This window comes from Poecilia mexicana, unplaced genomic scaffold (assembly GCF_051168715.1).
Source record: "Poecilia mexicana isolate PSO_F unplaced genomic scaffold, ASM5116871v1 scaffold_15, whole genome shotgun sequence".
Lineage (NCBI taxonomy): Eukaryota > Metazoa > Chordata > Actinopteri > Cyprinodontiformes > Poeciliidae > Poecilia > Poecilia mexicana.
In genome coordinates, this window is record NW_028263384.1 from 28061941 (window position 1) to 28086030 (window position 24090).

At 39.1% G+C, this 24090-nt stretch overlaps 1 protein-coding gene across 1 annotated transcript in view; it reads right to left on the bottom strand.

The window, feature by feature from the left end:
• stk32c (serine/threonine kinase 32C) overlaps positions 1-24090 on the bottom strand; it is a 91979-nt gene that overhangs the window by 15637 nt on the left and 52252 nt on the right. The window contains exons 3-4 of the mRNA XM_014998341.2: positions 21669-21820; positions 7070-7243 (exon numbers count right to left, since the gene is read on the bottom strand). Coding sequence (XP_014853827.1) covers positions 7070-7243; positions 21669-21820 — 326 coding nt within the window. The remainder of the gene's footprint in view (positions 1-7069; positions 7244-21668; positions 21821-24090) is intronic.

Here is a 24090-nt window from a genome sequence, read left to right on the forward strand (position 1 = left end):
CACAGTTAAATGAAGTCTAGCAGCTCTTACAGCCTCTTTAAAGTACAACCAGAGCAGTAAAGGTTGGGTTTCATGCTCATTACATTAACTAAACGTGTTTGGTCTGCTCTGCAGCCAACACATTCTGAAACCGTGCTGCAAGGTGCCATCACATGTGGGAAAGCCTGGGATTACATATATACAGTATGTGTAGATGTGAAAGTCTGTAGGAGGTGTGTTGGAGGCTGATGCATGTGTGAATTACGTGTTGGTGCAATATTGTGTCAGTAAGAGCAAAAGAGGGAGGAGATTCTTTCATTTCGAACGCCGCCGGAGGGACTTTAGGTGCAACAATATCTGCAGGTTCCCTCAAAACAAGCGAGTTACAGAGGGGCTGCGTGCGCCAAACACATGACTTTCGCCAGGCGCTTCAGAGTGAACACGCTTGTTGTATTTAATCACGGTTCACGTCACACTGCAGCACGGAAACACAGGCAGCTTCCAGAGAGCGTCTGACAAAGACGTTGAAGTAAAAGCCTTGAAGGAGAGAGGAGGAGGAGGAGGAGGAGGAGCAGCAGAGACAACATACCGCTGGATCTTAATATGTTAGGGTTTCATCACAAATTCAGTTTTTAATTTAAAAGTTTGACTTTTATATAGATTAACTACACATCCCAGTTTTAAAATTCCTACACTGGCTCCCTGTAGCTCAGAGAATAGACTCTAAAATACTTTATTTGGCTTGTTAATCGCTGAACCACATCACATTAAAGATTTGCTGTTGTCGTAGCAACCTTACAGACATCTCAGGTCTTCTGGTTCTGGTCTGCTTTGCACCAGAACCAGAACCAAACATGGAGAAGCAGCATACAGCTTCTATGCACCACAGATCTGGAACAAACTTCCAGAAAACTGCAAAGCAGCCGAAACACTGAGTTCCTTTAAATGGAGACTAAAACCCACCTGTTTAGCGCTGCCTTTGATTAAGTGGCGGTTTCTGACAACCACCCAGGGTGGCATCTTGTGGGGGCTGGCATGAGCTAACTAGAAACAACCAATCAGAGCCAGGAGGCGGGACTTAATGCTGTTAATTATTGTCTGCTACGTGCTGCAGCTATTGTCTGCTACGTGCTGCCACGAATGCTAAAGCTAGTTAGCAGGACGACAGATGGAACAGTAAGTTGTTCCTCCACTATTAGCAAATTTAGCAATCCATACACAAGCCTGATTGGCAGCGCTGAGAGCCTCCTCCTGGTTCTGATTGGTGTGGTGTATGTCTTCAGATGGCAGTAACAGTTCAGGCAGGAGGTGGAAGAGATCGATTTTTTTTCTCAGATTATCCGTTTCATATGACATGTTGACAATTTTAACAAATATGTAAAAAATCTATATACAATTTTGATAAAAGTTTCAAACTGCAGCTTTAACTCCAGAGAAGATTTATTGAAATCAGTGAAATACGAGGAAAAAGCAACACGAGGACTTCTCTGGTTCCTCCCTTCCCCTAATAAGACTAATTTTACCTTCTTGGGCATGGTGACAGCTGACTGTTGCTAGGAGACCAGAGACCCTTCTTCGTTAAGTTGGTGCAAAAAACAAAAAAATGGTGAACTGTATCCTACTGTCGGAAACTTAAACGCTGGAGCCGCACAGGCCACGGATCCCCGGCAATGGGATTAAGGCTCCTATCCAGCAGAGCCAGGCTGGTAAACATCAAAGCGTCGCTCACTTATCATATTAACACTTCCTGAATGAGAAATCAACGACAGGAAGAGCAAACAGAGGGTACTTGGAAGGAGTAGGATATTTCCCACATTTACGTGGATGTGAAGCTGGAAGCAGAGATGATAACGGACTGCTGGGCGCTGCAGGGGTGGGTGTATTTTTACAGCATATACCTCTGTCTGAGCACCTAAAAATAGCTGCAGATACACATCGGCAGGGGTGCATTCAATCATGTGTTAAGAGGCGGGCGGCAGCTCCTGAGCCTGAGTTACAGTTTATTTCTAGGTCCGTATATCTAAAGTTGGAATCTGGAGGATCTGTTTGTGAAGAATGGGAAGCAGTCGCTATTGAAACTGTTTCTAATTCACCTCTTTCTGCACATAAAATCCTGGTTTCAGGTAAACAAACATCCCGCCTCCCCAGGAATCAGTTGCAGACGAGGAAATGTGAGACTGAAAGCTGGAGGCAGATTGAAGGAAAAAAGGAGTCAATGGATGTGTTGAGGAGTGAAACCCACTCGACATGTGAAAAGCTCGTCTGTTCAACGCTGACGGCTCGACAAGCCATTAAAAGCGGCACTGGAAGAACTCCCACTTGAGTCATGAAGAGGAGGAAACAAGGAGAAATCCCACAGAGCAGCCATTGATTCTACGCATTACAGTGAAACCGATGTGAGTCCTGATTCCTGCACATCATGTGAACACTGCAAAAAAACTAAATATTACCCAGTCTTTTTGGTATAGTTTTTAGCAGAAACATCTTAGTGCACTTGAAATAAAAAACTAACTTAGCAGGATGTAGGAGCTTGTTTTAATTAGATAATTTCTTAATATTGATTAAAAATGCTGGTTAAATAACCTGCCAGTGGAGCCAGTACTTTTTAAAAATCAATATTAAGAAATTAAAAGTTAGTTTTGTCCTATTTCAAGTATACTAAGATATTTGTACAATAAACTAGACCAAAACTATTTGGTATGAGTTTGTGTTTTTGTAGTAAATTTCTCATACACTGTAAAAACATAAAATCTTATTCAGTATTTTTTATCTATAGTGAAAACATCGTACCGTACTTTAAATAAATAAAAAAAACTACCCAAGAAAGATATAGTAGCTTGTTTTAACTAGATAATTTCTTAACATACATTTTTACAGTACTAGATCCAATGGTTAGTTGTTTCACTTTTAACAAAACATGTTTCCCATGTTATAAGTTACATAACCTGTTAGTGAAATCAGTAAAAAATACTTATAATTATCAAGAAATAAAAAAAATAGCTGGAAAGTTACTTGTAGTTAGTACACTTGAAATAAAACAAATCTAAGATGTTTTCACAATAAATTAGACTAAAATTACTTGGCATGAGTCTCTGTTTTTGCAGTGTATTCTCGTATGCTGTAAAAACATAAAATTTCACTAAGTATTTTTGCCAAGTTTCTAATATCTTATTAAACTTGAAATAAGACAAAATCAAGGTACGATAATGTTAAACAAGCTTATTTATCTTACTGAAAAATTATTTTCAGCAAGATAAATAAGCTCATTTTAACTAAATAATTCTTGAAAATTGATTTTAAAAATGCCAGTTTCACAGTTTGTTTCAGTAATAACATGACATTTTTCACCTGTTATAAGAGAAAAAATCTGCAGTGGAACTTATTAATCAATATTCAAGAATTATTTACTCAAAATGAGCTTATTTATGTTGCTGAAAACTTATTTGTACCTTGGTTTTGTCTCATTTCAAATGTAAAAAAGATATCTGTACTAGAAATTAGACAAAAACACCGGGAAAGATTTTTGTGTTTTTGCAGTGTAATTTTTTCAACTCAGAGTTTTAGTTACTTTAACTTTAACTTCTTGTAACCTTTATGCAAATTATCTGCTGCTGGCCACGTCACAAAAACTCAGTATTTACACTTTATATAAGTGGAAATGACATCAAACAGATGGGCACAACCACAGCCTCCTGCAAAACCTACAAGAATGCAGCAACTGGTTTCTGGATGGCAGCGTGGGTTGCTAGGTGATGGGCAGAACTCTGCTGGGGTTGCTAGGTAACGGTGCAGTGCCTATCAGTTGTGACTTAATAATCTTGAGTTTTTTTCAAACGGCCTGTTTTCCAGACACCAATAGTTATTGCCAGAAAATGGCTGGATTTTTTTTTTTAGGATATTGAACTATTTCTAGAAGCAGTTGAGACCCAAGTGGAAGAATAAAAACACACAAAATGTAAATTTTGTATAATGGGTTCCCTTTAAGTGACCATGTCTATGTCTGGAGCGAATCAGACAAATGTCAATCATAATTTTTTAGTGGTATTTGACACAAAAATGCCCCAAAATAAACCCAAATGTAACTTTCTAGAGTTTTCAAATGCAGTGGTGGGTCAGAGAAGACTGAGATACTTTTCTATTTTGATAAAAAGAACAGCAGATTTGTTCTTGAAATTATACTAATTTGTACAGTATTGTATTTGCATCTCATCTTTCTTCATAAAAGAACAAACCTTCACATAGATATTTCACCAGAATACTATTTTCTGCAGAGCAGCATCGTTTCATCCCCTCTGTTATTAGCAAGAGAACCGAAGTCTGCTTGAAAGACAGATCGAGGAGAAACACACATACAGATCACTTCAGAGGAAATAAAACCGAAACTCCTCACAACATTAATAATGCAGGTACACATGCGCACACACCCCCAAGTTGTTTGAAGGTAAAAATGTGGCCCAGACAAGGTTTGGAGCAGCATTCAAACAACGTTTGAGCCATCTGTGGCACTAAATCAGAAGTCTGCTGGGATCGCCGCTCTTTTGCTCACCAAACTGCAGACGCTGTATTGCTGCGCTCAGCATTTCTGTGCAAAATAAACTACAAACTGCAGGCTGAACTGATTAAAGATGATACATGGCCGCATTTACAAAAAAGCTGCTCCGGTCTTCATTTAGGAAAGTGGAACCCCACAGTCTGACCCACATGACCAGAGAAACTCATTCAGTAACTAAATCTGGTTTTATATTCTGACAGAATCTGTTTCTCCTCTCTGAACACTTTATTATAGAAACACTTTTCCACAATTATATGAATAAAATCTCAAATGGCTTTTAATTTATCATGTTGATCTGAATAGCTTCATTACTTTAATAAATAAAATGTGAATCTAAAAACCTTCCTAAGATAAGTTATTTTTGCCAAAAAGTTTTTTTTTTTTTTTTTGCCTAGAACATCTTTTGGAAATAAAGACGTGGTGATTTTATTTGTTGCCAAAGTCAAATTTGGCAAAAAATTACTTTGTTCTTTATTTTTGGAAGGTGAAAATATTAAAAATTGTTTGACTGTATGACGGAAAACCAGAACTAATCTGTTAGTGGCAGATACTTCTTCACTGTACTTCAGCTTTGATTTTACTAACGTATGACAGAAACATAATATTCCCATCTCCATTTAAAAAAAAAAAAAAAAGAAAGAAAAAACCCCAGAAAACTTTACCTATTTTTAAAAGTTGGTTTTAAAGGATCTAAAAGAGGAAGAGCTACTCAGATCTTCTGGAAGAATCTTATTTTGATTTGTTGCTTTTACAGTACGAACTGAAGTCAAATAAAGGAGGGATTACCAGTAGCAGTCAGTCTTGCAACAAATCTGGAGAGGCCTCTGACTGAAGACTGTTGTTGTTTGACAGTTTCATGGCCACCATTAGACGCCAACAGCTCAATTTAAAGACAGCAGAGAGAATATTTCACAGAAACATGTTTGAGTGATACAATCAGTTGTTGGCTAGCACTGCTAATCCACCTCGTTTGCATTTGCTGCTCCTTTTTAAATCTCTGAGATGTTGGAGTCAGAGATCAGAGATCAGAGCCTTGCCCGTTGAGAGATGGTTTGAACTTTTAGGTAATATTTGAGCTTTTGAGATGCTAATAATCTGCTCCCAGTAGTAACAAAAACATTACCTTGTTGCCATGACTACACATCGTCGCAACTGTTGCAAAAGTAAAAAACAAAAAGTGAGAGCAGAAAGCCTTCCAGCTGCACAGCCTGCAAAACCAGAGGGAGTAGTTGTCCAACCAAAGGTTTCTGAACAAAATCAATAGATAGGAGGATGCTTAAGCTCTACCTGAAATAAACAACTCAAGTTGTGCAAAAACACACAACAGGAAACGGTAGTGACGCCTAACAGGAAGTGAGCTCAGACTGGATGAAGGTGCGAAACATCCAAATCATGTTTCTGTCATAAAACTGTCTGCAGCACGGCTCAGAAAGGAGAGGCGATTTCACGGCTCAGATAAACCAACTACAGGGAAAACAGATTTTACTCCATCTGCACTCAGTCTTAAAATGTAATCCGTCCTGTTTCAGCTGAAAACGGAGGAGCAAAGCAAGGTGGAGCATTAATAATGTTAGTGCAAGCTGCTGAATACAATGACACAAAGCCTCATGAATGCTGAAGCTGCCAGATGTAACCTTGACTGTTTCTTTTGAAGTATTTCTTTGTAGATCTGCAGTTTCTGCTCCTTTGAAATTATTTAACAACTTAACTTAGTTTTAAGTTATAGTTGGACACTTCTATCTGTAAAAACTGAGGATATTAGGTAAATACCAAAAATGATTAATCGATTTAATTGTGATTAATCGATTATTGAAATAAAAGTCTATTAATTTAGTAACTGCTTAATCGGTAACTGGTGTTTACAGACTCTAAACATAGCACTCAAAGTAGTAATTAAGCCAAAATGGTACAAAAATTATATAAATTTTTTAATTAAGATGAGAAAAACCTTATTTGTTTGCAAATAGTCTCTACCCAGAATTGATCAAGTTTCATTTTTAGCTTCACCTGGTTCAAATTCAGTAAAAATGTCTCCTTTCCCTGTCTAATTATCAACACAAAAAATAATGAATCTATTAGTTGACAATATTTCTTAGCAATACAATTTTAGTTTTCTTATTTAAAAAAATATGTAATTATTTCCTTATTTGCACATTTTAGTGTATTTTATTTTGTGTAAAAAGGCTTAGTTGGTGGAATGAATGCAGAATGTGCCATTTTTAAAATTTGATTAATCGATTAATCGTCAAAATAATAGATTACTAAAATAATTGTTAGTTGCAGCCGTAGTGCATAATCTGAGAACAAAAGATATAATATTCATCTTGCTGTTGTCATGAATAAGTCACAACTTTCGCTTTAACTTAAAGTTGCTCATTTATATGGCAGTTTTCTGTTTTTGTTACATAAGTCTGCAAGAACGGCCAAAATGAGCTAAAACAGAATCACTAAGATGTAGCTCCTGATAGAAACCATGCCTTTTCAAGCAATAGAAATCCTGAAGAAAACCAAAACAAGAGGTAAAAGGTGAGTGTGCACCTGTGGATGATGTGCTGGCTCTGCAGGTAGTCCAGGGCCAGAGTCATCTCACACAGGTAGAGCCTGACGGCGTCTTCGCTGAACTGGACGTTCTGCTGCAGGTGGTAGCGCAGGTCTCCTCCCAGCAGGAGGTCGACCACCATGAACATGTCCTCCTCGTCCTGGAAGGAGTACCTGGGAGCAAACACACCACTCAGTGACGAGGCGAAGGGAACGCAGACGGCGCTCCAGCAGAAGCACAAACACAGCAAACGGAAAGCAGGGCTGCATGCAGACAGCTACTAACGAGGATCCTGATGGGTTAGAAAGCAAAACACAACCAAGTCATTTATCTTAGTACAGCTGAAATAAAACAAAAGTGACTTGCATGAAACTTTTTGGCAACAATAATTTATTAGTACTGATTAAAATACTAGTTCCATTGGCAGATTATTTTATTATAACAAGACATTTTTCCATGTTATAAGTAAAACAATTTGCTTGTAAAGTTAGTATATTTTCATTAATATAAAGCAATTATTGTTTATATCTTGCTGAAAAGTTATTAATAAGTTAGTTTTATTATATTTCAAGTGCACTAGAAACTAGACAAAAAATACTTGGTAGGATTTTGTGTTTTTGCAGTGTATGAAGACCGTCCTCATCTTCTCTCATTGGGCAATAAATCTATTTTATCAATTAATCAAATTTCTGGTTTATGAATATATAATTTTTAGAAAATCAGACTTTCTTGTTTTTTCAACAATGCACTCATTGGGTTTCCGTAGTTCAATGATCAACAGTCAAACCACCATTTTGTTTAAGAAGGTTGTTTTACAGCTTCTATTTATTTACACTTTGAATGTTTGGATCTGGCTAAAATGATTTTATTTTATTTTTTTCCAGGAAAATAAAGACATAATGTCAAAAGAATAAAGTCAAACGACAAAGTCAAAGTAATACGGCAATAAAGTCCTAATATTACCAGAATAAAATCATAATATTAGGAGAACTCCAACACAAAATATTAATAAAAAATTATCCAAGTTTTTTTGTTTATTTCCCATATACAGATATCCTCTTTTAATAGCCAACTATCATCAGCGTAACAACAGATGTTTATCTAACTAGTCCCTAGTTGACATTTGTATTTCACTCAGCCAGATTCAAGCTTTAAAAAACGAACATTATGTTCATCTGGGCCGAGAAAATCCTCCCTCCATGCTTTACATGGGGTTTTATGCTGTACGCTGTGCATCATTCAAGCCGTCGAGACATTTCTGCCGTTCATCAATAACCCAAGAGCCAAGTCTGAAGCAATTGTTTCCTTGTTTCAGTGATTGATTCTGTGTTTGCATCGTTCTTGGCTGTGGTTTACAGCAGTGCTGCTTCTTTTGTCAACGCAACAATAACATACCATGCTGGAGACCGTGGCTATTCCTGCAGCCGGTGATCTTTATCTGGCCTTCATTTTTCCACAGCCAAATCTCAGCTGCAGTGTTTATTCTTTTTTATGTGCATCCAGATACACAATGTCACAGACAAAGACACAAACTATTTAAGATATTAGCTTATTGTGTTCTTTGGCCTTTTGTTAAACTATAAAATCCTATTGGCAGGCTTGAAATCACGCTAAACACATCCATCTATCTATTGTTATTGTTCTGCTTCCTAGAGTTGGGGTGTCCAAAATGCGGCGCAGGGGCCCTTTTGTGGCGCTTAGACTGATTTTGTGTGGCCATCAAATGCAGATGGAGATTTTTTTTTTTATTGGGAATCAGGCTAAAATTATTACCAGCAATTTTATTATAAGGGAAAATGTCAAGTACAACATAAAGCATTCATCTTTTTACAATCAAGTTTTTATAATTAGTAGAATTACGTGCATCCATAAACTTTTTGCTGCATCCCAATTAGCTCTCATTTAATTCATGAAGTTAGGCTCAAAGCAAACGCTTTGAAAGAAAGTGACCCAAATCTTGTTCTTACAAGAAAAAAATTGCTCAATCAAGCCAAAATAATTTTTTTAAAACTAAATGCCATTTTCAACACGGTATTTATCCAAAATCCTTTTTAAAGGTGACCTATTGTCTTATGAGCAACACAAAACATGCTCAGCTTTTACACTTGCACGTAACAATGGCGGAAAAATCAGCTGACCAAACATCCTTGAGGTCATCTTGATGTTATATCTGAATGTAAAAGGTACACATAGTTTTATTTGACCAATTTATGTGTATATTTAACTTTTTTTTACTTTATTTATTGAAGAATGCAAGACCTCAACACTAACCTTGTCAAAGTCTGTGGTTATTCTTTTTTACAATATTGATATATTTGTCATTGTGTTAAAGATCCTCTGTATGTTAATGTCATTTGTTCTTCAAAAGATCTGGGGTTGCTAGGTGATGGGCGGAACTCTACTGAGGTTGCTAGGCGACGGGCTGGGCTTCTATGGTTGCTAGGTGATGGGCAGTGCCTTCTGGTTGGTGCGTTACATTTGGAAGATTTTTCAATCATGTCATTTTCCAGACACCAGAAAACATTAACCTATAGCCAGAAAACGTCTGGGTGTTTTTAGAAAAGTTTTGATTGTACAACGAATAACATCACTTTACTACAACACAAAAAGACTTATTTGCTTAATGTTAGTTTAGTTGTTTTTTGTATTTTCTTGTCCTGAGAGTACTTTTAACTCAACAAGTTTGTCCCACATGAGAAAGTATTTTAATTGTCCTAGAGTTTCTGAAAGCAGAAGTGAGACCTTTCATTTATCAGGATGCTTTTTTACTGACTCAGCTCTCAGGTTTTGTTCATTAGTCAGACTCCCTGTCCACTGGCGCCATTCACTCCATCTTTTTTTTACTTTACATAGACTCTACATCTGAACCCGTGCTCACCTGGAGACCAATTTAAAGCTCTCTGAACAGTTTTGTCAGTCAGACTTACAAATCATGCAAGTCAAATTAAAACGCAGCCCGCTCAGTGACTATTTACATTCACTCCGAACAAAACACCAAACCACAAAAGTGAACAATTAAAGTAGAACAGATGCTGATTACTCAGCCAAGTCGAATAAAGACAGATTAATAACTTAATATCCCCCAGGTGGGAAAACAATCCGAGCCTCTGTGATTTCTTTTATCAAACTGGGCTTCGTGTGATTGCAAGCGAGCCAGTTCTTTATTTTCTCATCAAAGCTCTTCTGCTACGGTGATATTACTTCTATTTATAGCAGCAGGTTTCCTCTACATCCTCAAGTCTGGCCATGAACGCACACAAGGGCATTCTGATTGCTCATATCTAGCCGTGATTTCCAGCCAAAGGGGTGGATGTTTGCAACGGAGAAAAGCAGAAAATTATTTTTTGGTTTCAGGAGGGAAGAAAACACAATTATTTCATAGTACCGATTTTATCCACCTGCAGTAAAATACATAAAGGCGTGTTATATATAGAAAAAAACAAGAGTGCATTTCCACCAAAAAACTTTTGAGGGTAATCTCAGAAATTTTCTAGAAAAGAAACAAGGACATCTCTGAGCTTGAAAAGTAAAACATTTGCTCAAAAAACTTGAACATTTTCAGATTAATCTCAGAAAATTTCCAGAAAAAAACAAGGACATTTCAGAATTTAAAAAGTTGAAAATTTGCTAAAAAAACAAACAAACAAAAAAAAAACAACTCAAATGTTGAGAATCTCAGAAATTTTCCAGAGAAAAACTTCTGAATTGTGAGATTAATCGAGCAAATTTTTAACGTTTCAAACGTGGAAATGTCATTCATTGTTTCCAGAAAATGTTTAGGGGAATTTTACTCCTCCTTTTTTTTTTCTATCTATTGACCCTAATGTACCATCGTAATAATGAGATTTACTATATAATTGGTGGAAGTTGGTTTGCAAAACCCTGAACTTCGTTTTCCGCCCTGCTGCGCGCTGTCAGGAGGAAACGGCTCTTCAGCCGCCGTCATCAGTCACAGTTATTCCACCTGGCCTGACCTTTCAGAGATCGGCTTCAGTGTTGAAACAGACGGACGGCCGGTCGGCCGCGGGACGCTGCTTGCCGTTGGCTCGGCCACCTTTTTAACACCTCATTGTCAGACTCTGCTTCCCGCCGTCCTGCTGACAGATGAGCTCCCTCCGAGACGAACCCCTCGCTAAAAACGAGCTTCCCGGCCTGCAGACTGCGGCGTCTGTCTCTCTCTCTCTCTGGCTGTCACTTCCTCCCTCGCTGCGTCTGAGGTGACAGGGAGATGTCGGATAACGGCCAACAACTGGAGCATATAAAAGAGCCGCCGATGACAAGCAGTGACACTTTCAGGGCTCTTCCAGCGGAAAAGCAGAGAGAGGAAGCACAATTTAATCCCAACATCTTTGGCATATCTTACCTTCAAATCAGCACAATGAAACTCCTAAAATGTGTCGGTTCTGAGAATAACCGGAGTTCATCCACCGACTCTCCGGTTATTGCAAAAAGTTGAACTTAGACAAATGTAGGCTGTGTGGATGAACAGTTTTTTTTTCTGAAAATAAAGACGCTTACTGCAGTGTTGCTCTGATTGGGAGCAGAATAAGGGGCAGATTACACTTCAAAAACATAAAATCTCACCAACTTCATCTAGTTTCTACAAATATCTTAAAACAAAACAAAACAAACTTACAAGTAACTTTTTGGTAAGATACAGGAGCTTATTTTAAGTCAATAAATCCTTCATTTTTTTAAAAGTACTATTGAACTCTAGTGGATCTAGTATTTTAAGGAATTATATTTACTTAAAACAAGCTACTATATCTAGCGGAAAAGTTACTTGAAAGTAAGTTTCGTCTTATTTCAAGTGATTTACAACACAAACTAAACTAAAATATTTGGTAAGATTTTGTGTTTTTGCAGTGTGGGTCTTTCAACCAGACCGAATCCACACAGAAACAGTTTACAAAACAAAAAAATCAACTGTCTGCCATGGCTGTGTCCCTCTGTAGAAGCTGGAACCTGCAGATATTTAGAAAGAAACAGACTTACACAGAATGGTGCTTCATAATGAGCACAAACGAATATGAATGAACACCTCTGTGGTCCGGTTACCTGCCCAGAGCCACGAGGAGACCGAGCGGAAAGTCCGGTCCAGGACTAAACTGGAACAGCCACAAAGAGAGGAGCAACACAAGACAGAGGCTGAAATAATCAGGCCACAATGACAAATGAGTTGTGGGAGGCAGAGAGGGAAGTAGGAGGACAAGGAAAGAGGAGAAACAGTTTTGAAGGAGAAAGTCGGAGAGCTTGTGGTTCTGTTGGCTCGAGTCGTCTGCAAAGTTTCAGTGGCCTATATAAAGCTCAGGCCTGGCTGCATGACTCAATCACGAGACGCCTGTGTTGTCCTCAGAGGATTCCTCCAACAATGATCTGACTGAGCGCTGCCTCTCCTCTCTAAAGCTCCAGAGTCACCTTAAAACACCGACCTGATTTCACAAAGTGAAACTTTAAGAGCAGCGTCCTACAAAATGTCCCGGTTTGAAAGCAGAGGGGCGTCAGCGCGAAAGAACAGGACAAAGTAGACAAAGTTTCCTCATCAAAACTCTTCTGCTGCTTAGCAGGAACAACCCCAAAACTACTAAACGAGACAAATCAAGCTGAAACCAGCAAATATCAAAAAACGGGAGGAAATTGTGTGTTTGTGTCAAATTGCCTCATCGTCCAAGCTATTCTTTTATTATCTTTAGACAGAAGGAGCTTTTCCTCCCCAAGGAATAAATGATCAGAGTTAGTCCAGATCCAGAGGGAAACTGCTGGCGTCACCCTAAGACAGAACTAATGATGCAATAGCTTTAGGGCTGAAACAATTAATTGGATAAATGGTGATTAACTGATTATTGAAATAATCGTCAACTAATTTAGCAATCGATTAATTGTTAACTGGAGTAAATAGACTCAAAAGATACCATTTTCTGAGAAAGCAACAAATTCAGATGAGTAATTAAGCCCAAACTGTAATTTATATACAGTTTACTTTACTTTACAGTTTATTTTACTAGAATAAACATCAAAACATTTAGCATTTTAAAATTTGTCACAAATACAAATCTGTAAAATGCTGTGTTTATCTACACTTTATACTTTACTTTATAGTATTTTTAACTGGAAGTCCATTGAGAGTTTGAACAATTCACCTTATTTTGCGTCTATAAACTCTGGTTAATGATTAATCAATTACTGAACTAGATGACTATTATTTCAATATTATTCGATTAATCACGATTAACCCGATTAATTGTTTCAGCCCTAAACCTAATTTTGCTCCAAACTTCACACCCTTTCTCCTGTCTTAACGCTGTTTGTAATTAAAACCCCCAGTTTGTCTCTAAATTGGGCTGTACACCCACCTGCCGGCCGACCTCGCGACCCGGCTACACAGAAACGCAGAAAGCGTCCCCCAGCGATCCGTCAACGCAGTCTGACGTGCATATGGGGCGTGCTCTGTCTGGTGGCTGATGCCCACTGGAGCCGACGCCAAGCGAATCGGTGCAGTTCGTTATTTCATTAGGGAGTTCGGCTGATTTTGTTAGGGAGCCAAGAAGAATCTCACACAAGGTCAAAATTTGCCATGACTGGAGGACGGTTGATGCACATTTCATGGATTTCACGGCTCATGATAAACATTATTAATGGTCTTTATCTCTGCCTTTCCCCACACTCCACATCTACTCTCGTTGGTATTCATGTCACCAGGTTCAGAACACAATTCAAACTTCTCCCGTAGGTTCAAGGTAATTCATAACGTTGCTCCTCGCTACCTTTTCTTATCGCCTTCATATTTCTACTTCTGCTTAAACCTTGCAATTGCTAATATGTACTGTGCACTATAAAACATTTGAGCTGCATTTAGTTGTGTCTACTGACATTTACTCTTTAGTTGTAAACTTAAATTTGTGAGATTGTGAAAAATAAACTTGCAGTAGTAAGTTGAGTTAACGAGGGTCTTTCTGTTAGAACTTAAAGGTGACCTATTATGCTTCCTTGAACAGTTTAGGATAGCAAAACATGTTCATTACATTTTCGGCACAGAATTATTCTTAGATAATGAAAAGTTAATCTGCTCTGCTCTGCCTATTTTCTTCCAGAATGAGCTGTTTTAGGGCTCTGTCACTTTAAATTCAAATAAGGTACTCCTGATCACACACCCATCAACCCCCAACTCAACGTTTACACTCACACATGAAAACAGATGTGCAATTTCACAAACGTACATTATTGAAAAGCAGAAGTGGAGCCTTTTGCACAACCAACGAGGATGCAGCAAGTGGTTTCTGGACGGTAAGTCAACAATGAAACACTTATCTTTTCCAGCAGCCGTTGTACAGCGCATACAGCGGTAGAACCAGCTGACCAAATGTGCTGGAGCTCTGCTTGGGTTGCTAGGCAACGTGCTGAAGCTCCACCTGGGTTGCTAGGTAACAGTGCAGTCCCGGTAGAATGTGACTGAGCAATCGGGAGATTTTTGAAAGGTATCATTTCCCAGACACCAAAAAACTTTAACTTATTGCCAAAAAACAGGCGGGTGTTTTTTAGAAGCAGCACAAAAACAAGCAAAATGTGAAGTGTATTAAACTGACCTGTCTGTGTTTTTATAGCAAATACTCATTATCAAGCAACAGTCAATTTGTATTGGTTGAGGACGTCTTCTCAAATTGAGTGATGTTTAATTATCAAATCAGATATTTTATTGGTGCAAGTTAAATCAAGAATTTGTAGTTATTTTAACTTGATAATGTGAGTGAAAATAAAACAGAAATGTGTTTTTGTTCAACTAGAAGACAGTTTTGTTGCACATTGTGAAATAATTATTTGATTTAAATTAGTGCATCACGTTGAAACGACTCAATTCATGATTAATGAGGCCTAAAAACAATGTTTTGTTAAATCAACTTAATGAAATTCAAGTTCAAAGTTAAAACCAAAACAATTTTCTAGTCAACGTTGCTTCCATCATCTTCTGTCTCAATCTACTGTAAATATCTCCTGTGAACATCTCCACTTCCCACAGCCAATTAGGGGCCTCGGTGGAAAACCGCTGACTCGGCCGTTCCATATTCTACGCAGGCTTCGCCTCTTCCAGGCCTGAAATCAATATTGTAATAGGAACAGGATGGAGCACATCCATCCTCACCATCAGCCGCCCTCGTTTTCTGAATCTGCTGCAGAGGAGGAGGGACTACCGAAGGCCCAACACACCGTCGAACAGCTAATGTGTCAAACTCAAGGCCCGGGGGCCAAATCTGGCCCGCAGGAGCTTTTTATGTGGTCCTCTAGACTCCAAGTTACATCAATAAGTCCCACCAGTTTTTTACAATTCCTCAAAATTCACACAAATTCAGCAAATCCTCGCATCTTTTCTGATTTTACTGCAAATTTTACTGCCTCAGCCTTACTTGATGCTATAATCAATACGGCGATTAATAAAAAAAAGAGATTAGCAGAAAATTCCTTACAAAAAAGGAACAATCACAAAATCCTAGAGGGACTGATCAGTGATTATTTAATTTTAAGAAACAAACATCTTTTTATTGATATTTTAACAGCTGAATGTGTTTATTCTGCATTCTGGCCCAACCGGCCCTTTAAGAACAGCCCAAAATGAAACCCCTGCTTTACAGGTTTCTGGCAGAGATGCCATTTAAAAGTGATGTTTTCTGAAGAGAAGTAAATCTACTTCAGTGTTTCTCAACTCAAGCATCAGCTGAGAAAAATGCTGAACTTCCTCCCACTTCTGCTGTTAACTTTTCACTTTTCACTGAGATAAAACGTGTTGTTGGTTCAGTTCTTCTGTTTCTTTTTGTGAATCTGCTCTGTCTTGATGAGTAGAACATTTTCAGCTTTTAAAACTCAACACTGCAAAACCACAAAATTTTACCAACTATTTCTGGTCTAGTTTCTAGTGCAGATATCTTAGCACACCTAAAATACAACATAAACTAAAAAGTTGTAGTTCCATTGGCAGATAAATTAAATTATAGGAAAAATCTTATAAATTAAATAATCTGCCAATGGAAGTAGTACTTTTTATTTACTTAAAACAAGCCTCTTTACCTTGCTAAAAAGTTACTTTTAAGTTAGTTTTTTCTTATTTCAAGTGAACTGAGATATTTGCTCAAGAAACTAGACCATAAATATTTGGTAAGGTTTTGTGTTTTTGCTCTGAAATTTTCTAGAAAATTTCTGAGATTAATCTAAAATTTTTTTTTAGCTTTTTTGTGGAAATTTACTCCTTTTTTCTCGTCATAATAACATGGTTTTATGGTGTAAAACACTTTGAATTTCCTTGTTTAGCCTTAAAATGAAGCGTAGCACGACAATCTCTTACTACACAAGGAGCGAAGTAATAAATAAATGAAACTATTACCATTGATTATATTTTGTGTCAAACAAAAGCACATTAATCCAACTTTTTTAAATACAAGTTCAGAAGCTGATCATCGATGTTTTATGCACCTTAGCCGTTTTCTACAGGTAAAGATGAAAGAAGTGACCTCTGCTCTTAAGGTTTTCACACATTATAAAGCAGAAGAAGGAATCAGTGTCTCCTCATGTGTTGTAAATCCTTTCAGGGATTTGTGAGGATTTGGTGTGCAGCAGGTGATGATTAATTTTTTTTTCCTCTCCTGAAGTAATCCATTCGGCGCACCCACAACTCCTACACAAGGTTTCTGTGAAGTTCAGAAACGGCTGCAGCAATTACGGCGGTCTGCGGACTCAACGCGGGCTGGAGGCAGCCTTGGCCCCGCTGATGGGATTCAGACTGGGCTTTCACGAGGCTGCAGCCAAACGCTTTTCTTCTGAAGCCGCCTCTTCACAGGCACAGCAGCAGAACTCGGGATGACTCAATAAAAGCAGGAGCCCATTTCCAGACACAGTGTGTGCAGGTATGAGCTGCGGGATATCTTACAAATCCTCTTAGTCTGCACATTTCTTTGTCGACAAAACAAATCAATGCTTTCTCCAGACTGTCGTGCATCTCTCTGAGTTGGTTCCCGATCCTCCCTTCCCGACCCGTTATTCCCTGTTATTGCGGGAATCATTACCTCGGCTGACAGCAGTTTTGTGTGTTTGCCTCTTTGGCTCCCTCGTGGCACCGTATCAATAAAAGCACTTCTGTGATGCTTTATCAAAGCTGCGTTTTCTCATGAGATGCTTTTCTTTTTATTTTTATTGTTTGCTTTTTGAGAATTGGCAGTTCCCAAAAACCCCAGCTGGTCTGTCGCACATCCATTAATAATGAACTGAAAGCCCAAATGCCAAGTGCCAGAAATCGTAATGTTCTGTGTGAGGAGCCAAATGGATAAGGCAACTGTCAGATCTCCCTGGGTATGGAGGAAAACACACACACACACACACACACACACACACACACCCACACACACACACACACACACACACCCACACACACACACACACACACGCTGCATGCCCACGCAGTGAACCAATTATTTTCCTGGTTGTTATACAGTAAGAGAGACAATAGGAGCAGGAAGCAGCGTTCTCATCGGTCCCATCTCATTACCTGCCTTGCTGGGATGCATGTCTCAAGCATCAGCTAAATGGAGCAGACAGTCAATGTGATGCACAAATAACAAGGCTGCTAGCATTACGCTCAGAGAGGATCCTACAAACGAAGGGAAGGAAAAAAATCACAGCGTTTTCCAGAATGAGACGTCAGAGACACTGATGAGTGTTTTAAGAACAAAACATGAAAGATAAAGTCTGATGGATGGATGGATGGATGGATGGATGGATGGATGGATGGATGGATGGATGGATGGATGGATGGATGGATGGATGGATGGATGGATGGATGGATGGATGGATGGATGGATGGATGGATGGATGGATGGATGGATGGATGGATGGATGGATGGACAGGTAAGAAATGACTATTTTAATGTCAAATCTCCTTCTACCACCAGAAGAACCATTGCGTAATCTCTCATAATCTTAATTTCCTCTGTTCCAATCAGCCGCTCGTTCGCCATCTTGCTGAGGCAGAACCAGATCCAGACCCGTTTTCCTCCCAGCAGGTCAGTCCTGTTTTTCCTCTCTGACGTCTTACGCACTGGCGCAGCCTCTCGCCATCAGAGGCTAAACAGCTGCGACCCAAAACCACAACACAGCTGGTTTCACCCGACACGCCTCGCTCATGGCGCGGAGAGGACGAAAAAACACCATTTTGACAAGCCGCCATATCCTTTTGCATCACTGACGCTCCGATATGATACACAGAAAAGAAAAAACATGCTTTTTTCTAGCAAATACCGCATTTTCTGGACTACAGGGCGCACTTTAAAGCGTTTAATTTGATCAAAAACGACAGTGCGCCTTATATATTGTTCTGGATTAATATGGATTAATTCTGGTTGTGCTTACTTACCTCGAAGTGATTTTGTGTGGCTCACGGCGCTCTGTTAAAATGTCTTAGATACGTCACATTATGGCTACCGTAGCCAGGAGCGTCGCGGAATAATACTGCACTTTGACTGATTGATGATTGTTTAGCTTCGCTTTGCTTTATGCGCCGTATATTACGGTGAAGATCGCAAATAGACAGTCATGAACAGTGAAAATATGATATTGTGGGTCGATTACGCTCTAAAAACACAAAATCTTACCAAGTGTTTCTTTGGAAATATCTTTGGAAACTTTAAATAAAAAAGTAACTTACAAGTAACCTTTCAGCAAGATATGAGAACTTGTTTTAAGTAAATAACTCCTCAATATTGATTTTTAAAAATGTACTAGTTACATTTGCAGATAAATTAACTTATAAGACATTTTCCCATAATCTGCCAGTGGAACTAGTACTTTTTAGTCATCATCAAGAGTTATTGACTTAAAACAAGCTGCTATATCTTTCTGAAATGTTACTTCTTTTGCTTATTTCAAGTGGACAAAGATATTTGCACTGAAAACTAGAAAGAAAATAATTTGTAAAACTTCCATGATTTCTTTATTTTCCACTTTTCAATGGTTGTATATAAGATAAAACATCACAATCAGCTTGTAGAGAAAAGCCCTGCTGCAACAGTCATGCTGATGTTGAAAGAGGAAAAAAAACATTCAACCATCGACTTAAACAACCTAATTATCTTAGAAAAGTTTTTTCTTTTCACAGTACTTCTGTTTGTTTGCTTATTTAATTGTTTTTCAACCCACTCAGTCAATCCAAGCTACCTTTTTCAACTTATCTAACATAATTTTCATTTAACTCTTTTGTTTTCTTGCTCCGTAGGATAACGCTGCTTCTCTCCTCCACTGAAAGTCGGTCATTGTCTCAGGCTTTTTCTTTACGCCGCCCACTCCGCTCAGTCAGCCAACCTTCTTCCCCTCCGCCAACATCTACTTCCTTCCAGCTGACACTCAGCATCAGCTTCATCACTTTTCACCACCCACACCGCTGTCTTCCTCAGTCTTTTTCGGCCTGTTGGCCCAATTTGATCAGGAAATTTAAATAGGTTGAACATTTAATAGACAGATCTTTCTTTGGTAAGACGCTGAACATCTATTCTAGAAGATGAGCAAAAAAGACAAAAACAGAGATGAATCCTCTCAGGTTTTGTTATTTACCAACAGGAAGGTCTTGACTTTAATCTTTTAAAGAGTAATTGTTTTCTACATTTTTTAAGAGAGCCTGGACCAGACTTGAAGGTCAAATTTTCCTTATGATCTCACAAAAGTAATCCTCCAGGAAAGTCAAATGTTTATCTCATTGTTCAAGAAACAAGAAAATAGAAATAATTTAGTTAATATGACCTAAAACAGGAAACGTTTTGCCTGATTTAATGTCAAATATTGAACAAAAAGGTCCTTAGTCCTTTTGTACTCATATAAATAACTGGTTTCCACCGCTAACTAAAACATTTGTTGCGCTAATCATAAACATTAGTTCTGCTAACGCTAAAGCACTATGCTAACATTAGCTAAATTTAAATTAAATTAAATCTGTTGTGGAGATACTAAAACCCAATTTAATTTTGACATTACAAATTACTTTAGATATTGTATTTATCTGTTTTCTTTTGTTACTGTTTCTTGTTTGAAATAAAGTTAATGAACGGAAAAAAGAGAATGAACAAGAAGAGAGGAAACAGAACTGCATCTTCATCCACTTCAAAATAAGAGCATGAACATCAAAATTTGATGAATTTGAAAATTTCAAAAATTTTGATACTGAAAAATTAAAGCTAAGTGTGCTAAAAGTTTTCAAAGTTAGCCAAAGTGCTAAGGGAAAAACTAGCTCTGCTATTAGCGCATTAGCGGAGGTGTGGCCAACACTGCTGGCTTCAAATGCGCATATTTAACCCAACATGAATCTGATTTTAAAACATTGCATGAATTTACAGTTAAATGGCCATAAAAGGAGCTTAAAGCAAAAGAATGTGTCCACCATTGTTCTTCTTGTACAAATCAAATCCTCTTGTGTTATTTTAAGTGAACCGCCTTGTTTAGGTATAATTAGAAAATCAATGCATACATTTTTTTAAACCGTATTGACATTTCTGTCACTATTTCACCACTGAAGCCAATAAACGTAGGAAATACTGACTGTGTGCTGCCAGCCTGTGTACAAATCCTGAGATAAAATGTCTTTTTCTGGCTGCACTGCCAAGCGCTAAAAGGTACCAGCTAAAGGGAAAACAAACTGCTGAGCACTGTACCACTGCGACTGTGGTGGGAGGGAAGCCGAGACGCGGCCGCTGTTCCCCCAGTGAGATGGACAGCCACTTTTTGGAGAGTCTCATGAGCAGGGAGAGGAGGTGTGAAACTTCTAATTCCCACATAGCTGCAAAGACAGTGTGTTTGTCGCTAATGGGCACTCAAAATAGTGCTGGATGCAGAATATGAGAGGGAGAGTGGAGCAGCCCGGCACATTGAAAACTAGAACACAGAAGGTTCTGGCAGCCGCAAACTCCTACAGGGAATTATATAAAAAAATATACACACAGAGCCACTACTGTATGCTCATTAAAATGCCCTCAGTTTCTCCAAGAAGGGGAGAATCTCTAACAGGGAAAACATAAATCAGAACTTTACCAGGCTGCAAGTCCAAAACATTAATTTGTGTGGTTTGCTTGTAATCATCACAGGATGTGTCAGATACAAAATTTACTGGCAGCCATTGCTCTGAAACATGCAACTATTCTCCCAATTACAGAGGAGTACAGTGCTTTGTCTAATAGGCAGCGAATGCCAGCTTCACAATTACATTTGGAAATGAGTCCCGCCTGAGAACGAGAGCGTTGAATAATGAAGTCAGCCTCCGTTCACCCACATATCAGGCTCCAGGGAGTAGTAAGGTCATTTCAAAGTGTGGTAATTATCAAATGTGCGTTTCATGGGCTCAGAGTCTAAACTAATATGCAAAAAATATCTCCTCTGTGTAAATTGTTTCTCAACTTAATAGAGGTTGGTTTGTGGAGAAAATAAAACTTGATTAAAGAAATGCATGCATGCGACACAATGAGCGCAAAACCCACAGAAAGCAGATCTGGGGAGAAGCATGCACTGCAGAAAACGCACAGACAGATACAGCAAGCGACAGCAGACCACACTGAAAGTGTAAAAACATTGGATAGTCACCAGAGATTTACTAAAAATACATGTTCAATTTCCTGTAGGATCTCAAGCTCTCTAAAGACGTTTCGGACCTCATCTCTCTCTATGCACTGCTGTTTGTTCATGTACTTCATGGCGTACATCTTCTCTGTGTCCCTCTTTTGCACAATGCATACCTGCAGGGGGAACAAACAGAGAGGGGGAAGGAGGGATGGAGAGAGGAGAAGAAGACAAGAAGAGTAAACATGTTAGAAGAAGATAAACAGGTTTCATTGGTTTAAAGACACAAACAAGAAAACATCATTCAGCTGCTGATTATTCCAGCGGAAGGAAAATACCAGAAATACATTGGGTGGGTGGGTAGGTGGGTAGGTAGGTAGGTAGGTAGGTAGGTAGGTAGGTAGGTAGGTAGGTAGGTAGGTAGGTGGGTGGGTAGGTGGGTAGGTGGGTAGGTAGGTAGGTAGGTGTTGGATGGATGGATGGATGGACGGTTGGATGAATGGATGGATGGATGGTTAGATGGATGAATGGATGGATGGATGGATGGATGGACAGTTGGATGGATGAACGGATGGATGGTTGGATGGATGATGGATGTATGATGGATGGATGGACAGTTGGATGGATGAACGGATGGATGGTTGGATGGATGATGGAAGGTTGGATGGTTAGATGGATGGATGGATGGATGTATGGATGGATGATGGATGGATGGACGGTTGGATGGATGAAGGATGGATGGATGGATGGACGGATGAACGGATGGATGTATGGATGGATGGTTGGATGGATGGACAGTTGGATGGATGAACGGATGGATGTATGGATGGATGGTTGGATGGATGGACAGTTGGATGGATGAACGGATGGATGTATGGACGGATGAACGGATGGATGTATGGATGGATGATGGATGGATGGATGTATGGACGGATGAACGGATGGATGTATGGATGGATGATGGATGGATGGACGGTTGGATGGATGGATGGATGGACGGTTGGATGGATGGATGGATGGATGGATGGATGGATGATGGATGGACAGTTGGATGGATGAACGGATGGATGAGGTAACATCTGGTCTCCTAGGAAACGCCGCCTCTCTTCCAAAGCGGCTCCTCCGAACAAATCGCCTCATCATTTATTCATCCCGGTTGTGTTGTTTTTGTCAGGAAGTGTCTGTGAAAGGTCAGCTGCAGGACGAGACTCCAGAGGGATGAAACTCATTACAGTAACAGCACTGGAGGCAGCCATTACGCCGGTCATGTGACCGCTGCCAGCGCTGTTCGCCACACATAATGACTGCAGTCTTCAGGCCTGATTGTCAATCTCCCCTCATTCCTTGATTTCACCTCTTGCTACTTGTCCTGCTGCTAAACACACGGAAAGGGCAACACAGAAACAGAAGGACAGATAAATGCTAATTAGCACAAGCTAACGGGCCACTTTGGGGAACGGCAGTATGTGAGCAAGAGACTTGATATCCAAAGACAGGATGGAAAGTGCATTTTACGTTCTTAGAACGCTCCTTTTGTAACTGAAAACTGTTTAATTCTTGCTTTTTATTCATCAGGACATAGAAATGATTTGTCCTTTACTAAACTCCATACTTTTCATATATATGATCAACATGAAAACTCCATGATCAAAGTGGGAAGAGTTATCAAGTAATTTCCAAACAATGTGAAGTTAATCGTCCCACACCTGATAGTCTGGTAGACTCTCAGGCTTCAATTGGGACCAAAATTACAACATTTGTTACATTTTCAGCTGCTGCAGTTCAACCAGTTCAAACCCTTTGAAAAATCCATTCCCCTCCTCACCTGTGGTGGCATTGCACCAAAAACCACTGAGGAAAACAACATTAAAACCTATAAACAACTTCCTTCTTCAGGAAATATAAATGAAAATGGAGTGGCGTCTGATTTTGGTGGGTGCAGTTTCTGATTTAGTCTTTGGCAAAAGACCCACTAACGCAAGTTACACATGATTGTTTTTGCATTTACCCAGCATGCCCTGTACTATAGTCCACTTCCTGCTTTTGGAGCGGTCTCTGGTCCATTTGGAGTTCATATATGCAGTCAAACCGCACCAGAGTTCACTTCAACCAAACCGAGGCAGAAGTTTGCAGGTGGACCAGAGTTCGATTCACACCTCCCCAAAAGAACCGGACTTTCCATCACAATGAACTCATTTTTTTTAAAATTAACAAGTTTTACCTCCTTTTTGGGCACCACTGGTCTAGAGTTACCCACGAAGAGATGAAGTAAAACAGTTCTATATTATGCTCATGCCAGTGGAAATAGAGAGAGATGCTCTGCACCGTTTCGAGTGAGAGAAAACAAATATTTGCAGTTGTAAATTGCAGTTTCATGGGAACTTTAATGGTGCGTTGAAAAATCCCCCAAAGGACTTAAAGGCTTAATTTGAGTTGTAAATAAAAA